The sequence below is a fragment of the Scatophagus argus genome, chromosome 21 (genome assembly GCF_020382885.2).
Source record: "Scatophagus argus isolate fScaArg1 chromosome 21, fScaArg1.pri, whole genome shotgun sequence".
NCBI classification, from domain to species: Eukaryota; Metazoa; Chordata; class Actinopteri; family Scatophagidae; genus Scatophagus; species Scatophagus argus.
The window spans coordinates 17031860-17053936 of NC_058513.1; the positions used below are offsets into that span (position 1 = coordinate 17031860).

Consider the following 22077-nt stretch of genomic DNA (forward strand, 5'->3'; position numbering starts at 1 on the left):
GATACCAGGAGGCTGGGGTTTGTAGTATTTACGTCATATCCTGTACTTTGTCAGTCACAGAAAAGCAAACTGAATAAACTTAAATACTACTCTTAAACTACTCTTTGTATTACCCTGAAAATATAGAACATGTGGCCTCCTCCACCTCTGGATGGAGACAGAAGGAGAGCGCTCCACTCTCAGTACAGTGAATGGCCATGTGTTTCCCTGTGTACTGTGTCCTCTGTCCACTGTGCAGCAGAGACCCCAGCCCAGGATGTACCTGCAGACTCTGTTACACTCTGCAAGCACCACGACTGATTTCATTTGCTTTCCCTTTGGCTTCTTACGTGCTGCTTCACTGATCTCCCTTTAGCATGTCCTGATCTTGGACTGCGATGGCGCACAAACCTGGACCTTTCAGTCGCTCACAGAATTCAGTGCAGGAAGAATGTTGAAAATGCAAGTCAATAGTGTGGATGTTTTTATGTAACCTGATAGTGTCATAGTCATATTACATTTTTTTTGGCTCTGGGAGAGCTTTCATAACATAAAGACTAATAGCTGACCTTGTTTGCAGTTCAAGGTGTCCTGAAAAGTTTGTTAGAACTGCAGCTTATGGGGGGGAATGCTTTTGGGCTGATTGCAGTACTGCAAGAGGCCACAAGGGTAAGCTGGATGGCGGCAGTGAGTCCTGCTCATAAAATACATCTATAGTCAACACAGTGCGTATAAATAAAATAAACAAACAAAAAAAACACTGGCGCAGTGCTGCCACTGGATTTTAACAGCAGCATTCTGCCACTGGGGGCAGCAGTGAGCAAACTGCTGCTGAGAGCACTCAGGAAGGTGAGGGATGAAGAAATCCTGCGCCATCTTTAGAGACAAAGTACTTCTTGATTTGCGTTACTTTAACATTTCTGAGCGCTAACGAAACTACGTTCAACATTCTCCCCACAATGAACTTCATAAACCACAGAGTGGCTGAAATATCCAAGTTTCATTATACGTACGATGACAATCCTGCATTGAAACGTCACGTCAATGTTTTGCGCTTCTGTTGTTCCCAGAAGTCTCCAGATGACATAATAAAATAACAGGACTCGCCTGGATTACAGTCTGTATGGAGAGCCGTGACAGCAGGTTGACATTCCTTTAGTACGACTGACAAAAACACCTCACATCCTGTCTTTGGCACCTTCCGACTAACCCTGATCCTGACCGGACAGGTTGGGAGCCCTGAGCGTCTGCAGAACACATCGCAGTTTTCCCAGCAGCCTCTGCAGTCACAGTGAAGCAAGGAACTCTTGAAGTAGAGATACAAAAGTAAGAAAAGCAGTTGTATTAGCTGTTGTTGTTTGTGGGTTTTTTCATTTGCATGTTGATTTCTCTGTACGTTTTGGAAAACATCTGCTGCTGGTTTGAAGTCGTGTGTTTCCATAGTAACAAATACGCTGAGCAGAAAAAACAAAGACGTCCGAAGCGAACCCGGAGAACAACACATCTGCTGAGTCTGAGGTCGACTTGTTTCTACTGGTTGTACTCGCTGAAATATCCAATCACACAAGGCTCGCAAAATGATTTGTGTTTAAACGTCCAGACCTCGAAATGTTTACGTTAAATCAAGACAAAGTAAACTCCTGCATGCTGTCCATTCATTCAGATCTACACACAAATGTCCTGACCTTCACTGTTTACTTCCCTTGATTTATCATATATTCTGTTTTTCTTCTGTACAGGCGCGTAAACATTCTTTCATTGTGAGCCTCTCACTTTGTAACGGGACAGTGGATTGTGAAATACAGACACACAGACAGTTCAGAGACATTTGTACAACATAACCCCATCGACAAATAAAGTCTGACGTGGAAACATCTACCAGCACCGACTGCTGCGCACAAGACGTAGAACTGTGAGTGTCCACCAGCGAAACATCTGTCCTGCTGCCGAAGCGGCGTGTGTCTCTTCGCTAAGAGTTTTTCAGAGCATACATGCGAAGCTTCCTGTACATGCGATGCCGAGTCCTTTCAGTTGTAAACAATGTGAGCGTAACGGTGGTACAGTAAAGAAGACGTTCCCAGTGGACGTGAAGCCTTGGAGAGGTGACGGTTGGTGATTTTTGCTGGTGCTGTATAAAGTGGCTTGGACCTGCTACAGAGTGGAAAACGGTTTCTAAATTGATCCCTTTGTTTAGGTTTCAAAGTTAGCTGAGCAGAGAGCGATTTCCTCCAGTTTTGCATACAAGAGTGGGCTTGCATGCTGTATGTGCCAAGAGAGGTGAGTTTATGGTGTTTACGCTGTGAGGATGTTTGACAGAAGAGGGAACAAAGGAGACGCGTTGGACCAAGAGCAGAGGGAAGAGAGGGGACGGAAAGCACCCTTTGAGGCCGGTTTTAATCAAACCTGAGCAGTTCTGAACCAATTCAAAACCTTATTTTCAACCTGACAAGCATTGCATATTTCTCCTCACAAGCACAGATCTCCCCCACACTAAACCACACATAGTTTATCTAATCTCTGATCTATAGCTCTGATTGATAGACTGTTAATAGATGGGCTAATTTGTGTACATTCTTAGCTGTCTAGGCATGTGATTTCCCACCCGTTTTACAAAAATACCCCACGACTATAAATCTCCTAGCAGCACAAAACTTTGCCGCTATACCACCTATAAGTGCTCTTAGTTCTGTCTTGGGATTTGGTGCACTGGGCAGCTGTCTCAAACAGAGGACAGTGTCCACTCAAAGCTAGTCAACGTGCTTAGTGGCCTGATCGGGAACTCCGCGTGCCACTGGGTAAGGGATGGGGCGAGTAGTGTCAGCTCGTTATCGATACATCTCTCTATTTACACACAAGTGACGGCCGAGAAACACTTTGTTAACAGTCACAATTCATAAATCACAACAGTCTGAACGCACATCTCAAATGCTGCAAAAATCTGATGAAGCCCCCACAAACAGATTTGGCACTTTGATTCCACTGTTCAGCTCGTGGGCTTCAGTATTCTCTCCTGACGGTTTTGTTGTTACGCCCCCCCAATAGGGGGATACTGACTTAGATTTAGTCATTTAATATCATGTGTTGCCATAACCTAAAAATCACCCTGCACACTAATTCACTTTTTCCACAGGATGCATTTTCTACGAGCCGGCCTTCATAATGCATCCTGTTGTGCCCTATGAAACCTGCTGGGCAACAACACCACAGAGGACGAGGATACAAAAGCGATCAATAAGGCCATCATTTGGAGAGAGAAACAAAAGCCCTCAACTGCATCCTTGGCAAAAAAATAAATAAAATAAAACAAAATAAAATCCACTCTGTTCTGCGAGTAACAGTCTGGCTTTTGTTTGTTTGAATCGCTGCAGCTTTTCTTTTGAAATATCACCCACTCTGGCAGTTCGGTCTTTGTCTTGTACAACCTCACCCCTCCCTCATGTAAACGGCTCTCAAGACCCCCCCATTAGCCTGCTGAACACAACGTTAGATACATTCTTCAAAGGGAATAATATGACAGGACTCTGTTTTAGTCTTCTTTTTCTTTTTTTTTTTTTTTTTACAGACTTCTGTCACGTACCTCGGCCTTAAAAGGTGCTTTGGAGGGTTCGGGAGGGGAAAGCGAAGCAGGTCGATTGAATATCAGCACCGGAGACGGCGAGCACAGCTCTCTCACATGGACATGGACGCTGAGATTCGCATGCACACACACCTACGTACATGCACGGCCTTGGTTTCAGTCATGCCGAGGATGAAGAGAAAGCACACTGAAACCGAACAGGCGGGCGGACGGAGGAACAAAGCCAGTTTGCCCGGCCTGGATGGGAGCCTCGTACTGCTGTATGTACACCATTAGCCAACTGGGTGAGGGACGGCTGGATATTGCTGCTGGCACTCTCACCATAAAGGGAGAAAGTGCAAAGACTCAGTTATTACTGAAAGCGAGGGGTGACTTTGTTTTTGCACACTCTGGCATGTTTTTATGGGAGAGGTCAAAAGGGGACGTTCTGGACCTTTAAAATAAAAACAGGCTGGCCCAGAATAAAAGTACAGACAAACAAATTCTTCTAGGCTTTTGTTGTTTATGGAAGCTCATTTCTGCCAGGAGAAGAAGATTAAAAAAAAACAACGTTTTGAGTTTTTAAGTAAAAAATATGATATCGTGTAATAATTTGGAGGTGGCAGGCCACAGCGAGGAGACACTGAGTTGAAATCTTAACTTTTTGAGTCCAAGTGTGAGCTACTATATCAAAATCTCGACTTCTTTTTTCATAATTTATCATGATGTCCCTCCTCGATGTTGTGAGGGTGCTGGCACCATGAGGGGATAATCAATTGCATTGCGGGTGTCCATGTTACAACCAATAACATAACGGTGAAGCAGTCAGAGAAGAGAAGCGAGTTTGCCAGGAAGACTCTGGACAGGATTGTTTGACGTAAAACTTAATCCAAATGTTTTCTAATCATCAAATGAAGCTTCACCGACTGACCACCCGATGCCAATCAAGTGGCTTAATCTAGAATTCTATTTAACCTCCAAGCTTGGTGATTAATTAAACTCCTTCTGATGAGATTTTAATCACTGATGATTTGATTTTAACGATCCAAGCGAAGCCTTTCTGGCACTCCGGGCAGCAGTTAACACCTTTGATTTTCTATCCTCTATGTTCACATACGGCCTTACTTTATTATACTCTCAAACAATTTCTGCTGCATCACACAACACACTCGCCAAAAATACACACAACATAAATCACACGTACACTCATGCATAAACTTGTTTAAATTCATGCTGAGTGTGAGAAGGTAGTTCTTTAGAGTAATGAAAGGCTGACAGGATGATAACTAATTTGACTGCACACCCAAATTAACTTCTTCACTTGCTAACAGTCTTAAATTTTGTCCTGCTTGTCCATACTGTCCGTCTGGGAAGAGGGACTCCCTCCTCTGCTGAGACTTCCATTGTTCACCTGTTCAGGACTTTTTAGGAGGAAAGTTTCTCCTTGTCCCAAACAAGAGTCTGAGCATAGCGAGCGTGCAGACGACAAAGTAGGCTTTTTATGGCAGAAATGGACTTCCATACGGTGCAGCACCAAACCCAAAGAAACACGATGCGCAAACACACCCAACCAAACAACACAAACAGACAAACACGACACTCCCCCACGTCCACACATGAAGAAATGCGTTTTCACTCGGGGTTAAGAAAGCGATGAGGGCACGATTCCTCGTGATCGAGGTAGACTCAGGATCCGGTTCCTTGAAACCTGGATGTCTACACCTTTTCAACCTCATTCACGAGCCAATGCAGAACAGAACAAAAGGTACACTGCTGATTGTAAACTGAGAAGACAAAAAAAAGATGAGCTGGTTTTTTTCATCTAAGGTTCATCATCATTTATTAGAAAATGTTCTTTTACCTGAGAGAATCCTTCAATAGCTTCCTTTACCCAGTCACAAAAAGTGGTCTGTGTTTGTGTGTGTGTATGTGTGTATGTGTGTGTGTGCGTGTGTGTGTGCGTGTGTGTCAGGAATGGGTCCAGCTGATGCTCTCATGAGTGGGCGCTTTTTAAAAGCAATCACAACATTCGTATTCTCCCAAAAATGTATGAATACGATCTGATGAGACGGCAAATGCGTCAAAAGGTTCACTCGCTCGCTTATTGCACTTCATTAAAAAAATAATTGTAAACTTTATAATTATAATCTGCCTAAACTCTACGTTTTAGAAGAAAAAGAATTTTAGAAAATGGTGGGAAGGGGATTTGGTTTGGATTTTTTTTATTTTGTCACGATTATTAAGATTCTTCCACTTATCGCAGGTTGGTCTGGGCCATTCAAAGTGCATTTCAGTTAAGTGCTCAAGTACAACTGATGGTCAGCAGGTTGCAGATGTTCATCTTAGTGGGCTGATGTGCATTTCTCAAACCACTTCCTCACCAAAGCACCATGACGTCATGGGTTAAGTAGACTTACCACATGCATCCCACTGCTGAACATCGACCGCCCATCTTACTCTTAAACATTACATTAACTTGGTCACAGGTTAGAAAAATTAAAGCTCTGCACACATACTGCAGAAGGACTGAATTTAGAGGCTTGGCTAAATCACCAAATAATGAGAGCATGGCGCCAAGTAGACACAAGTTGTACCCAAACCTCCAAACAACACACGTGCATACACACACACACACACACACCACTTTCTGAACAGTTTACAAAAAAACAGCACATCTCATAGAATCCTTATTCTCCACAACATCACCAGTACCCCTCCTAGTTGTTCTACTGTGAAGAGTTACTGACTCTGAAGACCAGCCAGTGAGCCGGGCTGAAGGCCTGCTCATCCGGGCAGTCCTGACCCTCGCCCACACAAAGCAGCAAAGGTCTTAAAGGTCACGCAAAGAACCTCTGGATATCGAGCCAGGCCGAATATGACGTGAGAGGCAAGACCAGCTCGTTGCTGTTACGTCGAGCTCGTCTTTCGAAGGGAGCTGGAGGAAAATTGCATAGACATCTTGCTACTTGTATGTCTTCACAAACTACATTTGGCATAAGGGGGGTGGGGCCAAAGACAACCAAAAAAATAAAACATCACAGACAATATCCTCCCCTTGCCCAACGTGTCAACATGTGAGAAGAAACCAGGATCACAATACAGGAGGACGGGATTGGACGCCCCATGAAGCCAGCCCTGAACGGCCAATGATCAATTTGGGTTCGTAGACCAAAGTGACTTTCAGGTCTAACCGGTAAGAGCCGAGTACAAATATGGTGCTCGGTTCAAACTGCCATCATGGTCTAAGACTCCATTATTAGAACTGAACTGTGAGAATGCACGTTCTTCTTCTGCCATTCGGGTTTGTTGTCCAGTCGATGTGGTTTAGCGTAACTGTTTTAAGTCACATCTGGATTTTTTTTCAGGACACAAGACACTGAAAGTGACAGAGTAAATCCGTTTTATGACTACTTTATATTAAAAACTGAGCTTGCAATTTTCCAGGCTGGCTTCTAGGAGACGGTGGGGTGGTGGACAAACGGGGCAAATCCATTCTGGACTTTTCCAACTATGATGCGGGTGTTTTGCAGCCAGCGTAGCTGACAAATACCAACCGGCTGATGTTGTGTTCACATCTCCCCCTCCAACCCCACCCCCCACTTTATCCAACAACACAACCTCACCGCCCTGCTAAACTTTAGCTTCTGCGGCTGCTGGCGACACCCACATCACAAGTTTGGAGTGACTGAATCTGAGTCCATAGATGAACACACACACACACACACACACACAAAGACAAAACTATAGGCATTCATGTGTAGCGTGTCATATTGTGTGAGGGGTACAAATCGATCTCTTTGCAAACAAGAAGAGGCACAGGGTTGATGATTAATGTCACGGGGCACTTGAATATGGACCAGCATGCACATGTGAGAGAGTGCACACATACACACGTATGAAGCATCACAACATTACTTTGTTTTTGTTTTTTTGTTTTTCTGTTTTATCCCCTCTTACATGACAGCATAATGGAGCGGTTAAATTCTCTTGCAATAAAATCTTGAGTGTTGTTATGTTTTTTGTATTTACATCCTTGGTTATGGCCAAAATAAAACGTAAATGAAACGAAAAAAGAGTAAAACAAAAACAGAAAACATACAAAAATACATAACATACGATTGCACCTTGCAGATGGGCAATATATCTTCTCAGTTTTGTTGGTTGTTGTCTGTAACGTCTTATGTGGACACCACTATCCTTTCTGCTGGTGTGTGGAAGTTAGGGTCGTGGGTGCCGGGCTCAGGTCCAGCCCCCCCCCCCCTCCTGTCAGCTACATTCAATACCATAAAACACTCAGCCATTACAAAAGTCATAATCCCTCAGTCTCTGGGCCTTTCACATTTTGAGTTGACGGTCTATAAACTGTGCCTTTTAAGTTGGAGAAGTGCTCATGTTAGCAGACGATCATCGTCTTCTCCCGCCATCCGAGGACCAAATCAATAAGACAGAGAGCACGAAAGCTTGAGGGAAGAGTCCTTTTGTAACTTCTACTGATGCGTACACACAAGCACATATTATCTTAACATATACATTTTTTTAAAATCTATATATGCATCTCTGAACTTTCACATGTGCCTGCAAAATATGACTCCTCCCAAGTTCCTTTGAGTTTTGTGTTGTGTGAGGTATGACAAGATTGTTTCAGTTTTTTTTCTTTTTTTTTTTTTTTCTTTGTATTTTCAGTTTCTGTTGCATTATTTTTCCTGTTTAGGTCTCTTTTTTTTATCTCCAAAGTTGTATTTCATATAAAAGAAACAAAATATAAAAAAAAGAAATTCCTGTTTTTGTTGGTTGTAAATTCCTCCTGATAAAAGGGGACGGACAGCTGGACAGACACACGGACAAACAGATCAGTTGGCTTATCAACACAAACTGTAGATGTGACAAAGAAGTGAAATATTTTCTATGTTACACTGCACGCATGGTCAAAAAGTGACTACAGCTGTTTTTTTTCTTTTTTTGTTTTTTTTTTTTTACACAGAGCAGTTTAAGCGTCAAAAAACAAACAGAAAAATAAGAAAACAATGATAAAATGAAACAAACAAACAAAAAAAATCTCCAACCATTTTGTTCAGGAGTCTTTTTTTTTTTAAAGTCATCTCTTTTCATTTTGTTTTATGGATTTATAATCATATATCTTTTTTTTGTCTTAATCTAAATCAGACTCAGAAGGAAAAGCAGCATCATAACCCCTTCTGTCACACACACATTACCCAATCAGCTCACGAGGACAAAAAGGACATCGATAGGTTCGTTTCTTTTCTGTTTTTCAGTTCTTTTACAAAGATGGGTTAAAATTCCAAACCTGCATCTCTGGATCTCTTTCTGATCCTCACCATCACAAAAGCTGGAGGTCATCCTTTCGGAGGGAGCTGAGGGGGTGTGGGAGCGTGGGGGGTGGGGTGGGGCATGGGAGCCGGGGCTCATACGGGGTTTGAGGTGGGAACTGAAGGGGGAGACCGTACACACTCGTAACATCTGCCCTTCCTCTGAGTGTTTGTTAACACCGTCTCTACAACTGGCCACAGTTTCGCCCTCTGTCGCCCGCGTCGATGATGGCAGCGAGGGCGGCGGCCCTCGGCTTGTTGTTTTCCTGTCCCGCGCTTTCTTCTTCTTCGCTCGCATCCTTGCGCTCAAGTCTCTCGTTCCCATCGCTGCTGCTGCTGCTTCGCCGGTCACATTCATCCGGTGGTACTGTAAAAGGACAATGATGGCAAGCCTTGTCTGACAAGGGAGGGGCTGGGATCCTGTTTGATCTGTTTGGTTTTTTTGGGGTGGGGGGGTCCTGAATTTTAAATTCTCTGCGGGAAAGATGATGGGACAAATAAGTACTACAGGGAGATTGAGTTAAGTGCTACACAGCCTACCCTCCCACGCAGGGACCGCTCTCCACCCCTGGGTGGGTCGGATAAAGGATGAGGGTTCAAATGCCGTTGGTCTAATACTGACGACAGGACAGGTTTGGGACTGAGCCCGCTGCGACTGCCAGCCTCTGTTACACAGAGCAGCCAAAACACCACCCTGCTATACGCAGGACAGTGGGGACACTAAGGGGGTGTGGGTTCAACTGTGATGAGTAAGGGGCTGAAGGGAGGGCTGCTGCAGTAGTGCAAAAACTCCACTCCAACACCAGCCTGGCTGGGTGGTGGGGCTGTCATACCGGTGATGAGGTGCAATTCAGTCTGAGCTAGGCTCCAGAGAGGGCACAGTCAAGGGCTGGAGTGGGGCAGGGCAGGTGATGGATGCTTGTGGAGGGGGGGGGGCGATCTTCAGATCAGACAGTCAGACCAGACTCCGCCGTTGTGCCCAAAGGTGGCGTTTCCAGTTCCTCTCTCCTTCCTCCTCCCAGCACTGCTCCAGACGCTGAAGAAGGGAGACCTGGCCGTCTGTGACGAAAACTCGTGATCCCTGCCAGACGTCACTCTGCTTACCTCTGGGGGGGTGCAGATTACTCATCCTGTACAAGTGCCCAGTATGAACTACTGCTTGGCATCCAAAATAAAATAGATTTTCTTAGTCTCTCTTTTCTTCCATTCTCTTCTTGTAAGAGCGGTAAACCCATTTAGATTTGGCTTGACCCGAAGAATTGGAATGGACAGAGCGGGCTTTCACAATCAATTCAAAACTCTTGAATTGTCATTTGGCCAGTACACTACGATATCTGCCACGGATATCTGCAGAGGGATATTACTGTGACTGTGGTGAGTATTGGGTAAAGTGCACGACACTAAAGAGCTTTTGAGATGCCCCTGAAGAGGCTCCACTTCGGTTGAGAACATTCCACCTTTTTACGTCTAATGCACCGTCCATGCAGGAAAGAAAGCTTATTTCCGTCGACATAGTTATGGAGATCCGATGGCAGTCATCGTGAGCGCACTTTCGAAGATCGCCATGATGCAGAAGGAAACCGCCCTTTCTGTGCATGCTAATTCATCGGCCGCGGCCGCCAACGGGCTTTCAGTTACTCTCTGTTATCTATCCTCCTGCTGCAAGCGTCGACGGGTGTCAGCCGGGCTGCACGTCCACACTGTCCTTCGTCGCTTTCGCTGTGAGTCGATTTCTGCTTTGACAGAAACACGTAAATCCAAATTTCAAAAGATGACACTTGGTCCCATATAACAAAAAGAGATAACCCGAATGTAATGGGTACCATTCCCTGGAGCCGGTAAGACCCTCCGGGGGGATGGCTGGCCCTCCTGTCTTCAGTGGTATTTCATTTCAACCAAGTGATAGCACTGAGGGTGTGTGTGTGTTTGCTGTGAGTGTTTTGTCGTTCCATGACTACAAGTGTGCACATACGCAAAAAATGATGCACATTTGTGTGTTAATCTACACATGCGCCAACTCGAATGGTGTATGTCTGTGTGTAGGCTGTGGGCAGCTGCCCTGTGTCCACAGAAGTGAGGTAGTGCCTGACACCACAGGGGCAGTGTTGCTGCCCCAGCCTGGGGGTGTGTCCACTTTGAGGTAAATGGTAGCCTTCTTGGCATTTGCCTGCTCTCAGTGATGCCCATGGTAAAAAAAGGCAAATGTGTATGGAAGCCTGGAGGGGCCACACTGAGCTGAGTCCGTGAGGAGAGGACTCGGTACAAACCCTGCAGGTTAGGGCTGTATATCAACACTGCCGCGCAGTGCATACAGTAAAATGAGGCATTCACGTTACTTTGAGGTGATGTGCGTTTTCATGTTTGCGTGTGTGTGTGTGTGTGTGTGTGTGTAGGATGAGCTTTTTTTGTCTTTCTGCTGGTTGCTGCTATTCAAAAGCTGCTCAGAGGCTGCATTCGGGAAGTTGACCTCTGACCCCTGACTCTGAATCTGCAGTCCACTTTGTAAACCTTTCCTTTCTCTATCCTTCCCTCTCCTTCCAACTCCTCCCTTCTTTCTTTCTTTCTTTCTTTCTTTCCTTCCTTCAATGCACTAACTCCTCTGAGGGAGTGAGAGAGAGGGACTTAATTGTCATTCAGACAGTAGGCTGCTGGCGCATGCAGTACGCTCGATGACAAGGCAAGTCTGCTTGTGTGTGTGTGTGTGTGTGTGCGCGCGTGCATGCGTGCGCGTGTGTGCGTGCACTGTATGTCACAGGAGCCGGTCCGATGACACAAATGAAGGTAGATATGGAGCCATGGTCTGCACGTTTTTCAAAGGTAGACAACACAATTTCATAAAACTGGAGTAGCCTTATATAAATATAGCACCGGTTTCACTGGGATCTAAGAAGAAGAAGAAGAAGAAGAAGAAGAAGCTCCAAAAAACATCTGTAACGGCTCAGATTGAGTTGAGGAATTGATAATGAACTAGGACTGGTAGCTCTGCCTTAGTGCAGCCATTAGAGCACTGCTGAAATTTCAACGTGCAGTGTTTGCTGATTGTGTGTGTGTGTGTGTGTGTGTGTGTTCCTGCATGACTGTGAGCAATATGTCACTGATGTCCATATTTTCTGAACGACTGCTTTAGCAGTTATTCTGAAATAATACTGAGAGGTGTTGACCAGCATGAATGCTGGAAACATGGGCTTCAAAACTTGTCAGTCGGTTCCTGGGGGGGTTTGGGGGGGAACAGACCCCTGCATAAGAGTGCTGCTCTGAAGAACTGAGGTGGAACAGGCTGTGGCGGTGTGTGTGTGCGTGTGTGTGTGTGTGTGTATATCTTGGCAAATGGCTACAACTCTTACTAGATAAGACATCATGCTCAGACAGAAGGGCCCCCACACGGATTGTAAAACAGGGGTAGGTAAAAGGAGGAGAAAGAGGTGGAGGAGATGGTGTCCAAAAAACAAAGATCCTCTGTTTGCTTGACTCTCCTGATGCTGGTGTGTTGTTATTGTTGGTTCCAGTTTTTTAAATCACATACTGTAAATGCGATGTCGGAGAAATGCAGATTCCTGCCGAGAGGACTCTCCCTCAATCCTTCCCCTACAAAAATGATGGCCCTTCCCATCTCCCAGTTTGTCCCAACTTCCTCTTCCCTTTTCGCGTGATGGCGGCTGCGTTTCACACCTCCTGGTCCTCGAAGACCTCCAAGAAGAGCGGAGGGAAGAGTTCGTTGGGACACTCCACCTTCATGTGAAGGAAGCGGCTGGCGTGGCAAGCCCCGATCATCCGCAGGTCCGTCACCTTCATCAGGAGCTTCGGCCAGAAGTGGGGAATGTTGTGCTTGCGGTAGTTGATGTAGTGCTCAAACGCCAGCAGGTAGGTCTCCTGGCACTTCTCGATCTTGTCCATGCAGGTCAGGCCAGATCGGTCTGGTCACAGGACGAGTCGGCGTCGAGGGAAGGAAAGACAGGAAAACATAAATGTTAAGCTTAAGAAGAGAGGGAGGAAGAGAGGAGGGAGGGAGGAGATGAAAAATTATGAATAAGAAATCAGTAAGTTGAGGTGGTAATGACTGTGTGTGAACACTCTGACAGGAAGTGTTGCTATGGACACTTACCACTGTGAAATACAGTATTCAACAACGGCTTTTTTGTTTGCTTAACCAAATGCAGTATGAAAGACACTTATGGAGTCTTTCGAATCTGTTGAATCTAATCCGTTCAGCAGCTTCAGCTTTTCTAGTTAGCAAATCTAAGTAATTTAATGTGGTGCTGGTTAACCACACCAGCCAAACAGTCCGCGTTACTGAAGCTCGCTGTGAATCAGCTGGCTTGTACAGTTGGCGAATTGAACAATAAGTTTGTTTATTTGTATCATCAACTCCTGTTTTCAAACTCTACAGCGCAGCACCTCACAAATCTCATTAAATATTCTTACTTCTTAATAACCTGTGGACGCCCTGGGGATAATCGCACTGCTACTTGTGCACGATTACACACATCCTCTGTTTGTTTGCTTCCTGAGCATATTATGTGACGTGTCCTAAAACCAAAATGTGTGAGAGTTTCAAACTGAGAGCAAAGGCCTTTTAATCACATTTAGGTGGAGCTTTAGATTTCCTCCTTCCAGCACTGAATATGCATGTGGACTTCATCTTCTTCTGGCTGTAATTGCATTCTGAATCACGACAGGCTACAATATATATTTTCCAAAGCAGCGGGTAAGGACTAGAAATATGCAGTATGTGGTGCAGCAGAGCCTCCAAGGGAACATTTACATCACATTAAGCTCAAACTAAAGACACTGTAATGCAGCTTCACGTTTTAGAAAAGAACCTGAAGTCAACAACAACCTGAGCTCATGAGCAGCACGGCCTGCAACAGCGCCACCTCGGTGTCGTCCAGGTTGAACTGTGCCAGACTCTTGCCCAGATCGAAGATGGCGTCTGACACGACGCCCAGGCCGCCGTTCTTCAGCTGCTCCCGCTTCACCGCCATCTCCCCGCTCAGCGTCAGCGTCTCGCTCTCGGGGTCGTAGCGCATGGCGGCTCGCAGGGACATGATCTCCATGCAGCAGCCCTTCAACAGGATGATCTGGTCTTCACAAGGTAGCTGGTGACAAACAGGATTTTTTTTAAACGTTTAACAAAACAACAAGGTTATTCTTCAGGATTTCTTTCACTCTGAGGAAAATGGGCAGCAATCTTAGCTTCAACTCACTGACAGTGTCAGATCACACCTTAAAGTACTCATGATGACCCATAACACTGTAAATGGACTCGCCCCTTCTTATCTGACCCCACTAAACCTCCTGTCCCACACTGTGCATTCAGCTCAGAATTCAGGCCTGTCAGTCCTCAGTGTTGAAAACAAGTCATTTGGCTGCTTTTACAGACAATCTGACTTCATTAAGGCCTTTAAATGAAAACCTAAAACCCATTTCCTCATCTCAGCTTTAAGTTAGCGCTCAGCCGGCACTCCTGTTGCCGGCACCTTTAAGGTGGATCAGTCTCAGTCAACAACAAACTGCGTTTCTCCTCCGTTGTTGTTTCTGTATTCCTTAAGCTGCAAGCTGCGTCTCTCTCTGGTTTTCTCCTCCTTCTCTCTTTTAACTCAGGCTCTTCTTCTTCTTTGTGAGGGCTTCCTATTCTTTGCCTGTACTCTATAGACTGCAGGTATCAGAAACGTCATTGTAACATGTGCATTCTGTCCTCTTTGTCCTTCATTACTTTTTGTTGAAGCTTGTTTGTTCTTGCTCCATTTCGCTATATTGTAAACATTACACGAGTGTCGATGGACGCTCAGTAATGATGTAGACGGGAGTGCAAGCAGGTCCGAACTCCCCACCAATCAGCCATTCAGGAGTCGGAAGAAGAATTAGAAAGAAAGGAAGGAAGTAAAGGAAGACAAACATGTTTTTCAGCTGATGGATGCTCTGATTTACTATCAGGGCTGAAAGCCATTAGATTAAATGTGCTGAATTACACCTCACCTTAATGTAAGCTTGCTTTGCTTCTTGTCTCACTGCTCTTGACTGCAGAGAGGATTCATTTGAATTCATCGGCTTGATTTGTGCCTGTGAGCTTTGCGTCACTTTTAGTGGCTTGGCGAGTGCTGCTTTTCTTCCTGTGCTTTCTCATCAGCAATTCACCACAGCGAACACGTCTCATGTCTCATGGCTAAACTGTCCCGCCACCTCCTTCTTTGGATTAAGAAGTCTTTGTTCACAATATAATCAATTATATTGTCTCTAAAAAAATCACGCATTACATGCTTCACTGTCTGGAATACTAAAACTCCATCTGTAAAATTAATAGAAAATCCAGCAGCAGCATGACGAATTTATTCTAGTTTACATACTCATTTGAATAGTAACATCCATCATAATAGCAACAAATGTGGAACAAAAGAACAATCGAACTGATTTAAAATATGCTGATTAGAATAGTAACGACCCTACTTTCAAAAGTATCTGTGATTTGTGGTCTTAAAGAAGGGTCCTGTGATTCATTACAGACTCCCACTCACACAGCTATTCTTTCCTCACACACACACACACACACACACACACACACACACACACACACTGCAGCTGTCCCACTAGACAGCAACTCAGCTGCCCTGATAATTATTCAATCGCACAAGGTCTCATTACAAACAGCAGACACAAGAAACATGATTACATGTTGCTAATTAAGGCGGGGCAGACAGGAGCTGAGGTCCTTCTCTGATTGTCACCAGCAACAAAAGCTGCTTTTCGAAGCCAGACATGCTCAGTGAGCGCCACAGCGAAGTGTAAGCGATCGGCATATTAACCCGGGCCTCGTGTTTTTCTCTCCAGCGACAGAAATATTTAGACTCTTGGCACAGTAAGCTGTGAATGTGAATACTGCCCATAACTCCTGTCCCACACGTCGCTGAGGTGCTGCTAATTCTGCTACACAAATTCACCTCCTAAATCTCCCATTTCTTCAACCAACGCACGCTCAGCGGCCGACAGGAGCTCGGCTGTGTCTGCTAACCAGCACTCACCTCAGAGAACATGGGCAGTTTTTTGGCAAAGTCGACGACTCGGGTGATGGCAGGAGTGATGATCTTGGTGAACTCGCTGAAGGCCTCCAGGTCCACCTTGTCTCCGTCTGACGTGGGCGCGACCGGGGACTGGCCGATTTTGTCTGGCTACATGGGGAGGTAAAAGCGGGTGGCTGATTAGAGACCAGCTGAAAATGGTATCAGACATGACAAGCAAAAGAGCCGTCTGTTTTATTTCATTTTATTGAGAAATCCCACGAAAAGACCAAAAGCATTAACGAGCTGATTGGACTCATCCATGTTCCATAAATGCTCCACAAACTGTTCCTTTGCCAAAGGTGCTGCAGTTTATTTTGACTCAGCTCGACATACCTTCTCCTGCTGCTGGAAAATACTCACCAGAGCCTCAAATGTGCTAATCCGCAGCTGAAAATACTCCTCAGCAAATTCAGCTTTTACTGCCGCTTGAGTAAAAAAAAAAAAAACTTTCCGACCATTACTGAGTCTTTTCACCGTATATTTGAGATCTGATTTACGCTTACATTTACACAGTGAATATTTGCAGCCTTACCTCTGAGGTGGAGCAGGAAAACGTATATAGCAGAGGAGAGGAGAACATATCTGAGCTGAGCAGGTCAAGTGTACTACTATATGAAAACTTGGTATATGAGAAGAAGTTTCAGTTGATGTGAGTACGGACGTGTCCTCAGAAGTAAAGAGCACAAAAGAGTAAAATTAAGTTAGAGAAGAACTGATTTCGAGTAAAATATGGCAGAGGAAACAACAGAGTTTTAAATGGTTTTACAGGCTTTTTGCTCCTCTCTACAAAGAGCTCACTTGCCTTGGGAGACAAATTAAACCAATTTATCAGATAAAGACAGCAGACTGTGCTCCGTGAAAGGAATGGGACACTTCCTCAAACAGATAGCAGTTACTGCGGAGTGGAAACTGCAGCTCAGTAATACACATGTTTACAGAGCTGTGTGAATCGAGGCCGCGGCTATGAAAAATACTGTTTCACCCTCCACTGAATAAAGCGAGTGTCAAGGCTGAAGTCATTTACTCAGACTGGGCTTCAACAATAAATGGGATGAGATAAAAGTATAGAAATAATCACCTCGCCAAAGAACCATCAATCACCATCATCCAGAGGGGGAAGGATTGCGTAAATCAGTGCAAACTTGGCCAATCCTTTGCTGCGCAGCTGAGAGCTGAGCAATTACGGAAAATTTGAAATAATCACAGTAATAACTTTGAATGACTTGTCATGTGAGAGCCAAAACAAAGCCGTGGGTTCACCAACTTAAAACCTGGCCAAACAAAACCAAAACACTGTGTAAGTTATATAACAAAATGTTGTCTTTGTAATTTGGATGTAACGACACTTTAAATACAAGTTTAAAACTACCTAAAGGAGAGTTTAACCATCCTTGAACAAAAATTTAAAACACAACACTGCAAGTAATGACAAAAGTGTGTGTGTGAATTCGCTGTGAGTGGATGTGCTGTTTATCTGTGGATGTCCCTCACATCTCAGGCCTGTAGGGCTCCACGTGGACTCGTATGAGTTTTACTGAGACGGTTTATTCGTCGCAGGACCATCTGGGTGGCACTGCGGGAAAACACTTGGCTACAGTAAAGCTGCAGAGCTGGAGAGATGTGCAGCGATAGCACGAAGCCGAACGTGGGATAAGCTGTCCCAAAACAGGCGTGCGATGAAGACGTTAGGACTCTGACGTGCACACAAAGTCACAACAAAAGCAAACTGGAGAGGAAGAAAAGGGAGGGGAACTTCCTTACTGCAGTCTCATCAGTATTGTGGCGAGCCTCAACTCTTGACCTTTTATCAGATGGATGAGAGCTGCAAAGTTTGCTCCGGCACAACCCGGAGAAGAGCAATGAGGGCGAATATGTTTTAATCTGGCTGATGGATGGTCGAGCCGCTGTGCTCTGAACTGCACACGTGGTTAAGTGATTAAGATGCATTTTTAATGAATAAAGATAAATGTATTGTTTTAGTAGAAAATATCACCGAGCAGTCGCGGTGAAACTGCCTCAGAGGAAAGTCCGATTCTTACTGTCCCATAATGAATAACATTACTGTACACTGAAACCAGGACTAACTGATCAATACTCACAACTTAATGGTTACTTTTCCCCACACTGCAAAACCAAAATGAAACAGAGACATCTGAACCTCCGGTTGTTTCTTCCCAGGTATTATTATAAATCATCTGGTAATAATATGCTGCAGCACAGTGCGCTGCATGACAAGGTGAAAGGCTCACCTCATGACTGCAGCACTGCAGGTACGCGGTTCAAAAAATGCTGATGTTTTTCAACGTTTAACTCTGAGCTCAAACAAAACCATATGTCCCCCGCACACCTCCACGCTGTTCGCCTGGTGTTACTCAGTCCAACGGCCAGAAGGAGACGGGAGACAAAGTTAACAAGTTCACAACCTATTGAAAACAGGAGATTTGTGTGATTCTGAAAGGTTGCCTGAGGGTTTTGTGCTTCACTTGGCCTGGAAAACTAAATAAAACACCTGGAGCGTAAAATGTGGACGGACCTTTACGGGCAGGATAGCAGGAAATAAAGGATAGTTACATCCTGCCGTATGAGTAAATATGAGTGAAATGCATTCATATGTGGTAATTTCAGCAAATTTATTCCATATGCACATGGAATAAATTGATTATTTTTGGATCAGAAGACTCATTTCTACTTTTTTTGTCAACACTGGGACATTTTTGTTCCCCCATCAGATGGGAAGTCGATCTTGGCTTCGCACACGTCAAACTACCTTTGAACTCAAAAAGGCAAATCTTTTAAGAAACACATTAATATGCAAAAAGCTCCATGCGTCTGATGCATGTGTGGTTTATGCTTGGATTCTGGCCTGTCATTACTTCACATCAGTCACTTACAGCATGATGAGAGGTGTGTTGCGTCAAACACGTGCTAATCAAATGGCTCTCAGATGGACAGACGTGTGGACACGCACGTACACACACAGCTGTATGAACCGAGTCTCTTGTAAAAGTTATTTCCAGATGCCTGCCCACAGAGCGTGAGGGAGAGAACACTGTGTAGCTGTAACTCCGACCGGCGGGCAGGACGCAGGAGCGAAGCAGGCTTCAGCAACGTGCTGCTGCTCGCTTTGAATCCAACCCACTGAGCTCTTTAGTGCCCAGTGAAGTACAGCTGCTGCTGATCAGGTGCCAGCTAACAGGAAATGTCCTGGTCACATCTAAGTCTAACCCGAGAGCTGAGGTGTTGGGATGGGAGGCGTTCAGGATATGAAAGTGCTACCAAAGTGACTGTGTGCTGTGTCACAGTTTGGACAACAACTCTGAGCATCCTTTCGACATCTGCAGGGTCTTGAATGAAGACAACAGATGATATGAGTGCGGGTGTGATGAAAACCCTCCCACCCATCACGTCTCGCACATCTTCTCAGTCCTTCCATCATTAATATTTTGAATTACAGAATCATTCATTTATCAATTCATAGTCTGCTGGTGAAGTTTACTTTCCAGACTGGATCCACATGCAGCAGCACTCTGTCTGCTCCGCGTACTGAACTTAACCAATTCAGGTCAGTAATTATTTTGCCTGCATTTCTTTGCTGCTCTGCTGCTTCTTTCTTCTTCCCTTTGCCAAAAGGCCACAGTCCTTTGCTTGACTTGTTGCCGGGCTTACTGCAATCAGTGCATCATTCAGCAAAGTCACCCTTGACTGAGTCGTCATTTGCGAGTTGAGGTTGAGTGTGTGAGGAGTGGTGTCACTGCTGCAGTCCTCTCAGGACTGAAGAGGCTCATCCCGGTCGGCTTAGCATGTAAATTTAGATATTCAGGGTTCGGTGGCTGCAGCCTCCAGAGTCCTGTTAGTGGGTGAAGCCTGTGTGAGATGAACCACGCTCAGGGCTTTTTCACAGCACCGTGGGTTACTGTACTGATCAGCCTTTTAAATCCAGGCTGCGTGGACCTGACAGCTCACTTCACACAAAAACAAATTAACATACAAACTGGGTTATGAATTTATCTTTTCTTTAAGGAAATTCTACTCTTGCACAGTCCATGTGTTAAGTTTTCAGACCCTACCAAGTTTTTTCGCTCGTACACTCAGGAGAAAAAAAGGTGAATCCAATTTAAAATGAGCGTGAAACATTGAACACGTCTGAAAACATTCCCTGTGTGCTGTGCCTTATCCCCATATGGCCCCCTTCCATCACACTCGGCCATATCCTTCTTGTTGCCTAGCAACTCCCTCCACAATACGTCCACTACGTCTAAAGCGCTTTCAGCCCCTTTTCCACTGAACCCACACGCACACACTTGATTCCATCACACCTACACCTCACAGATCCCAGCTTCCTACAAGCCCCCTCATTTGGCCATGAGAAACTGTTAATGAGCACTTCAAACAGGGTGAGCACCTCAGATAATCCACAGCCAAACCATGAGGTCAGCGTCTGTCTGATAGCAGCCAGAGACGCAGGGACGGGGCTGTCCAGGATAAACGTTGGACCAGCGCTGCAGGAGGACAGTTAAACAGAGACACTGTGACTGCCAGCATCCCTGCCAACTCGCACATGAGAGCTCATGAGTGAGGATTTGCACTGGCTCAGATAAGGAGGGAGCTCACAGGAAACAGACGGTAAAAAAATAAAGGGGGAAGTCAGGGTAAACTCCGAGTGACAGTGAGAGAGGAAACAAAGAAATGAAGACGGGAAAGAGATTAAAGCAAAAAAAAAAAAAAAAAGAGGAGAGTGTCGAGGTGTGAATGAAAACCATGAGGGGAATTAGGTCTGGTTAAGAGCCCAGAAGGATTAGGATGAATAAACCCCCAAATGCTGGAGAGAAGTGAGGAATAAAGACACGGGGAAAAGAGAGGGAAACAGAAACAGACAGCAGGGAATACAGAGCGATAAAGCAATAAAGAGCTACTCTGACAGTCAGGCATGTGAGGGAAAGAGCCTCAGCACACGCAGATGAAATGAAACGCTATCATTTCTGATTTTAGCGCGCGTGTTTGTCTGAGGACGTAATCCATATTGTCCTTCTGCTCGCCTCTGATGAGTTTCAAAGCAGAAAAACTGAAGCACAAACACTAAAAGCACAGTTTACAGTTTGAAATTACCCCTGAGGCTGTGTCACTGCTGTTGAAAGTGGGATATGCACAATAAGCTTCATGCACCATAAATTTGTTTTATCCTTTGATATGTTTTCTTTAGCAAAGTGTCACATGTTAACGACATTCTGGTTTGTTATCTCAGATTGGGCTGTGCTCAGCAGATTAACAGCTGCAGCACTGACGTTGATAAAAAGAAGTCAGACAGGGCAAAAACAAACATCCCTCAGCTTTAGTTATCAGCCTGAAGTGTTGATTTATTTATAACCTGTCCGATGGTCTGACTGCTCCTTTGCCTTCTCAGTGATACTGTTCTGATCGCTGCAATTAATCATAAAAATCCTGAGCTAATAAACCAGAATTAGCCTTTAAAATCAATTTCTTCTTACCAGGAATTTGCGTTTCTGTTTCCACTGGGAGCCCTGAGCGTTGGTGTGTCTGTGGGCCTCCGTCACCAGGTGGATCAGCTCCCACTCGTCGCCGGTGGGCTCCGGACGGTTCTGGAGAGTTTTCACCATTTCCTCCTTCTTGCGTCGCTCCCTGTTCTCCTCAATAAGGCGCCGCTTAGCCACCCGCTTTGAGTCATCCAGCACCACTGGGAGGAGGGAAAAGGCAAACAGGCGAGAGAAAGCAAAGGAATGCAATCAGCGACGTCTAAAGATGCAGCTTCTACATAAAGTTTCTACATAAACCTCCTACACAAAGTCCTCACATCGCTTAGCTCCCTTGATTCCCTACAGCGTCCTTAAATCTTCCTTTCACTTTTCCTAGGAGTTTCAGACTACAATATGAAACGATTAACTTAAACAATAAGCGGGACTCGTGTCCGTTCTCTCTGTCTGTGTGGTTAAGAACGCAGGGGCAGCACTCACAGTCCATGGCCATGCCCACCGCGATGCACTTCTTGAAGCGGCAGAGCTGACACTGGTTGCGGGTGATCTTGTCGATGATGCAGCAGCCATCGTACTTACAGGAGTAGGAGGGGTGGAGGTTCTTTTGAATGGTCCTACGGAAGAAACCCTGCAGACAGACAGACAGACAGGCGGAGGGACGGACAGTTCGT

General features: G+C 45.1%; 1 protein-coding gene across 4 annotated transcripts in view; it reads right to left on the reverse strand.

Annotated features, from left to right (window-relative positions):
- Positions 1-8632: 8632 nt before the first annotated feature.
- The window catches only part of thrab (thyroid hormone receptor alpha b), a 154813-nt gene continuing 141368 nt past the window's right edge, over positions 8633-22077 (reverse strand). For all 4 annotated transcript variants that reach the window (XM_046377791.1, XM_046377792.1, XM_046377790.1 and 1 more), the window contains 5 exons: positions 21887-22034; positions 21404-21609; positions 15879-16025; positions 13700-13958; positions 8633-12776 (listed from right to left, as the gene is read on the reverse strand). In XM_046377791.1, the coding sequence (XP_046233747.1) occupies positions 12526-12776; positions 13700-13958; positions 15879-16025; positions 21404-21609; positions 21887-22034 (1011 nt within the window). In that variant the 3' untranslated portion in view covers positions 8633-12525. The remainder of the gene's footprint in view (positions 12777-13699; positions 13959-15878; positions 16026-21403; positions 21610-21886; positions 22035-22077) is intronic.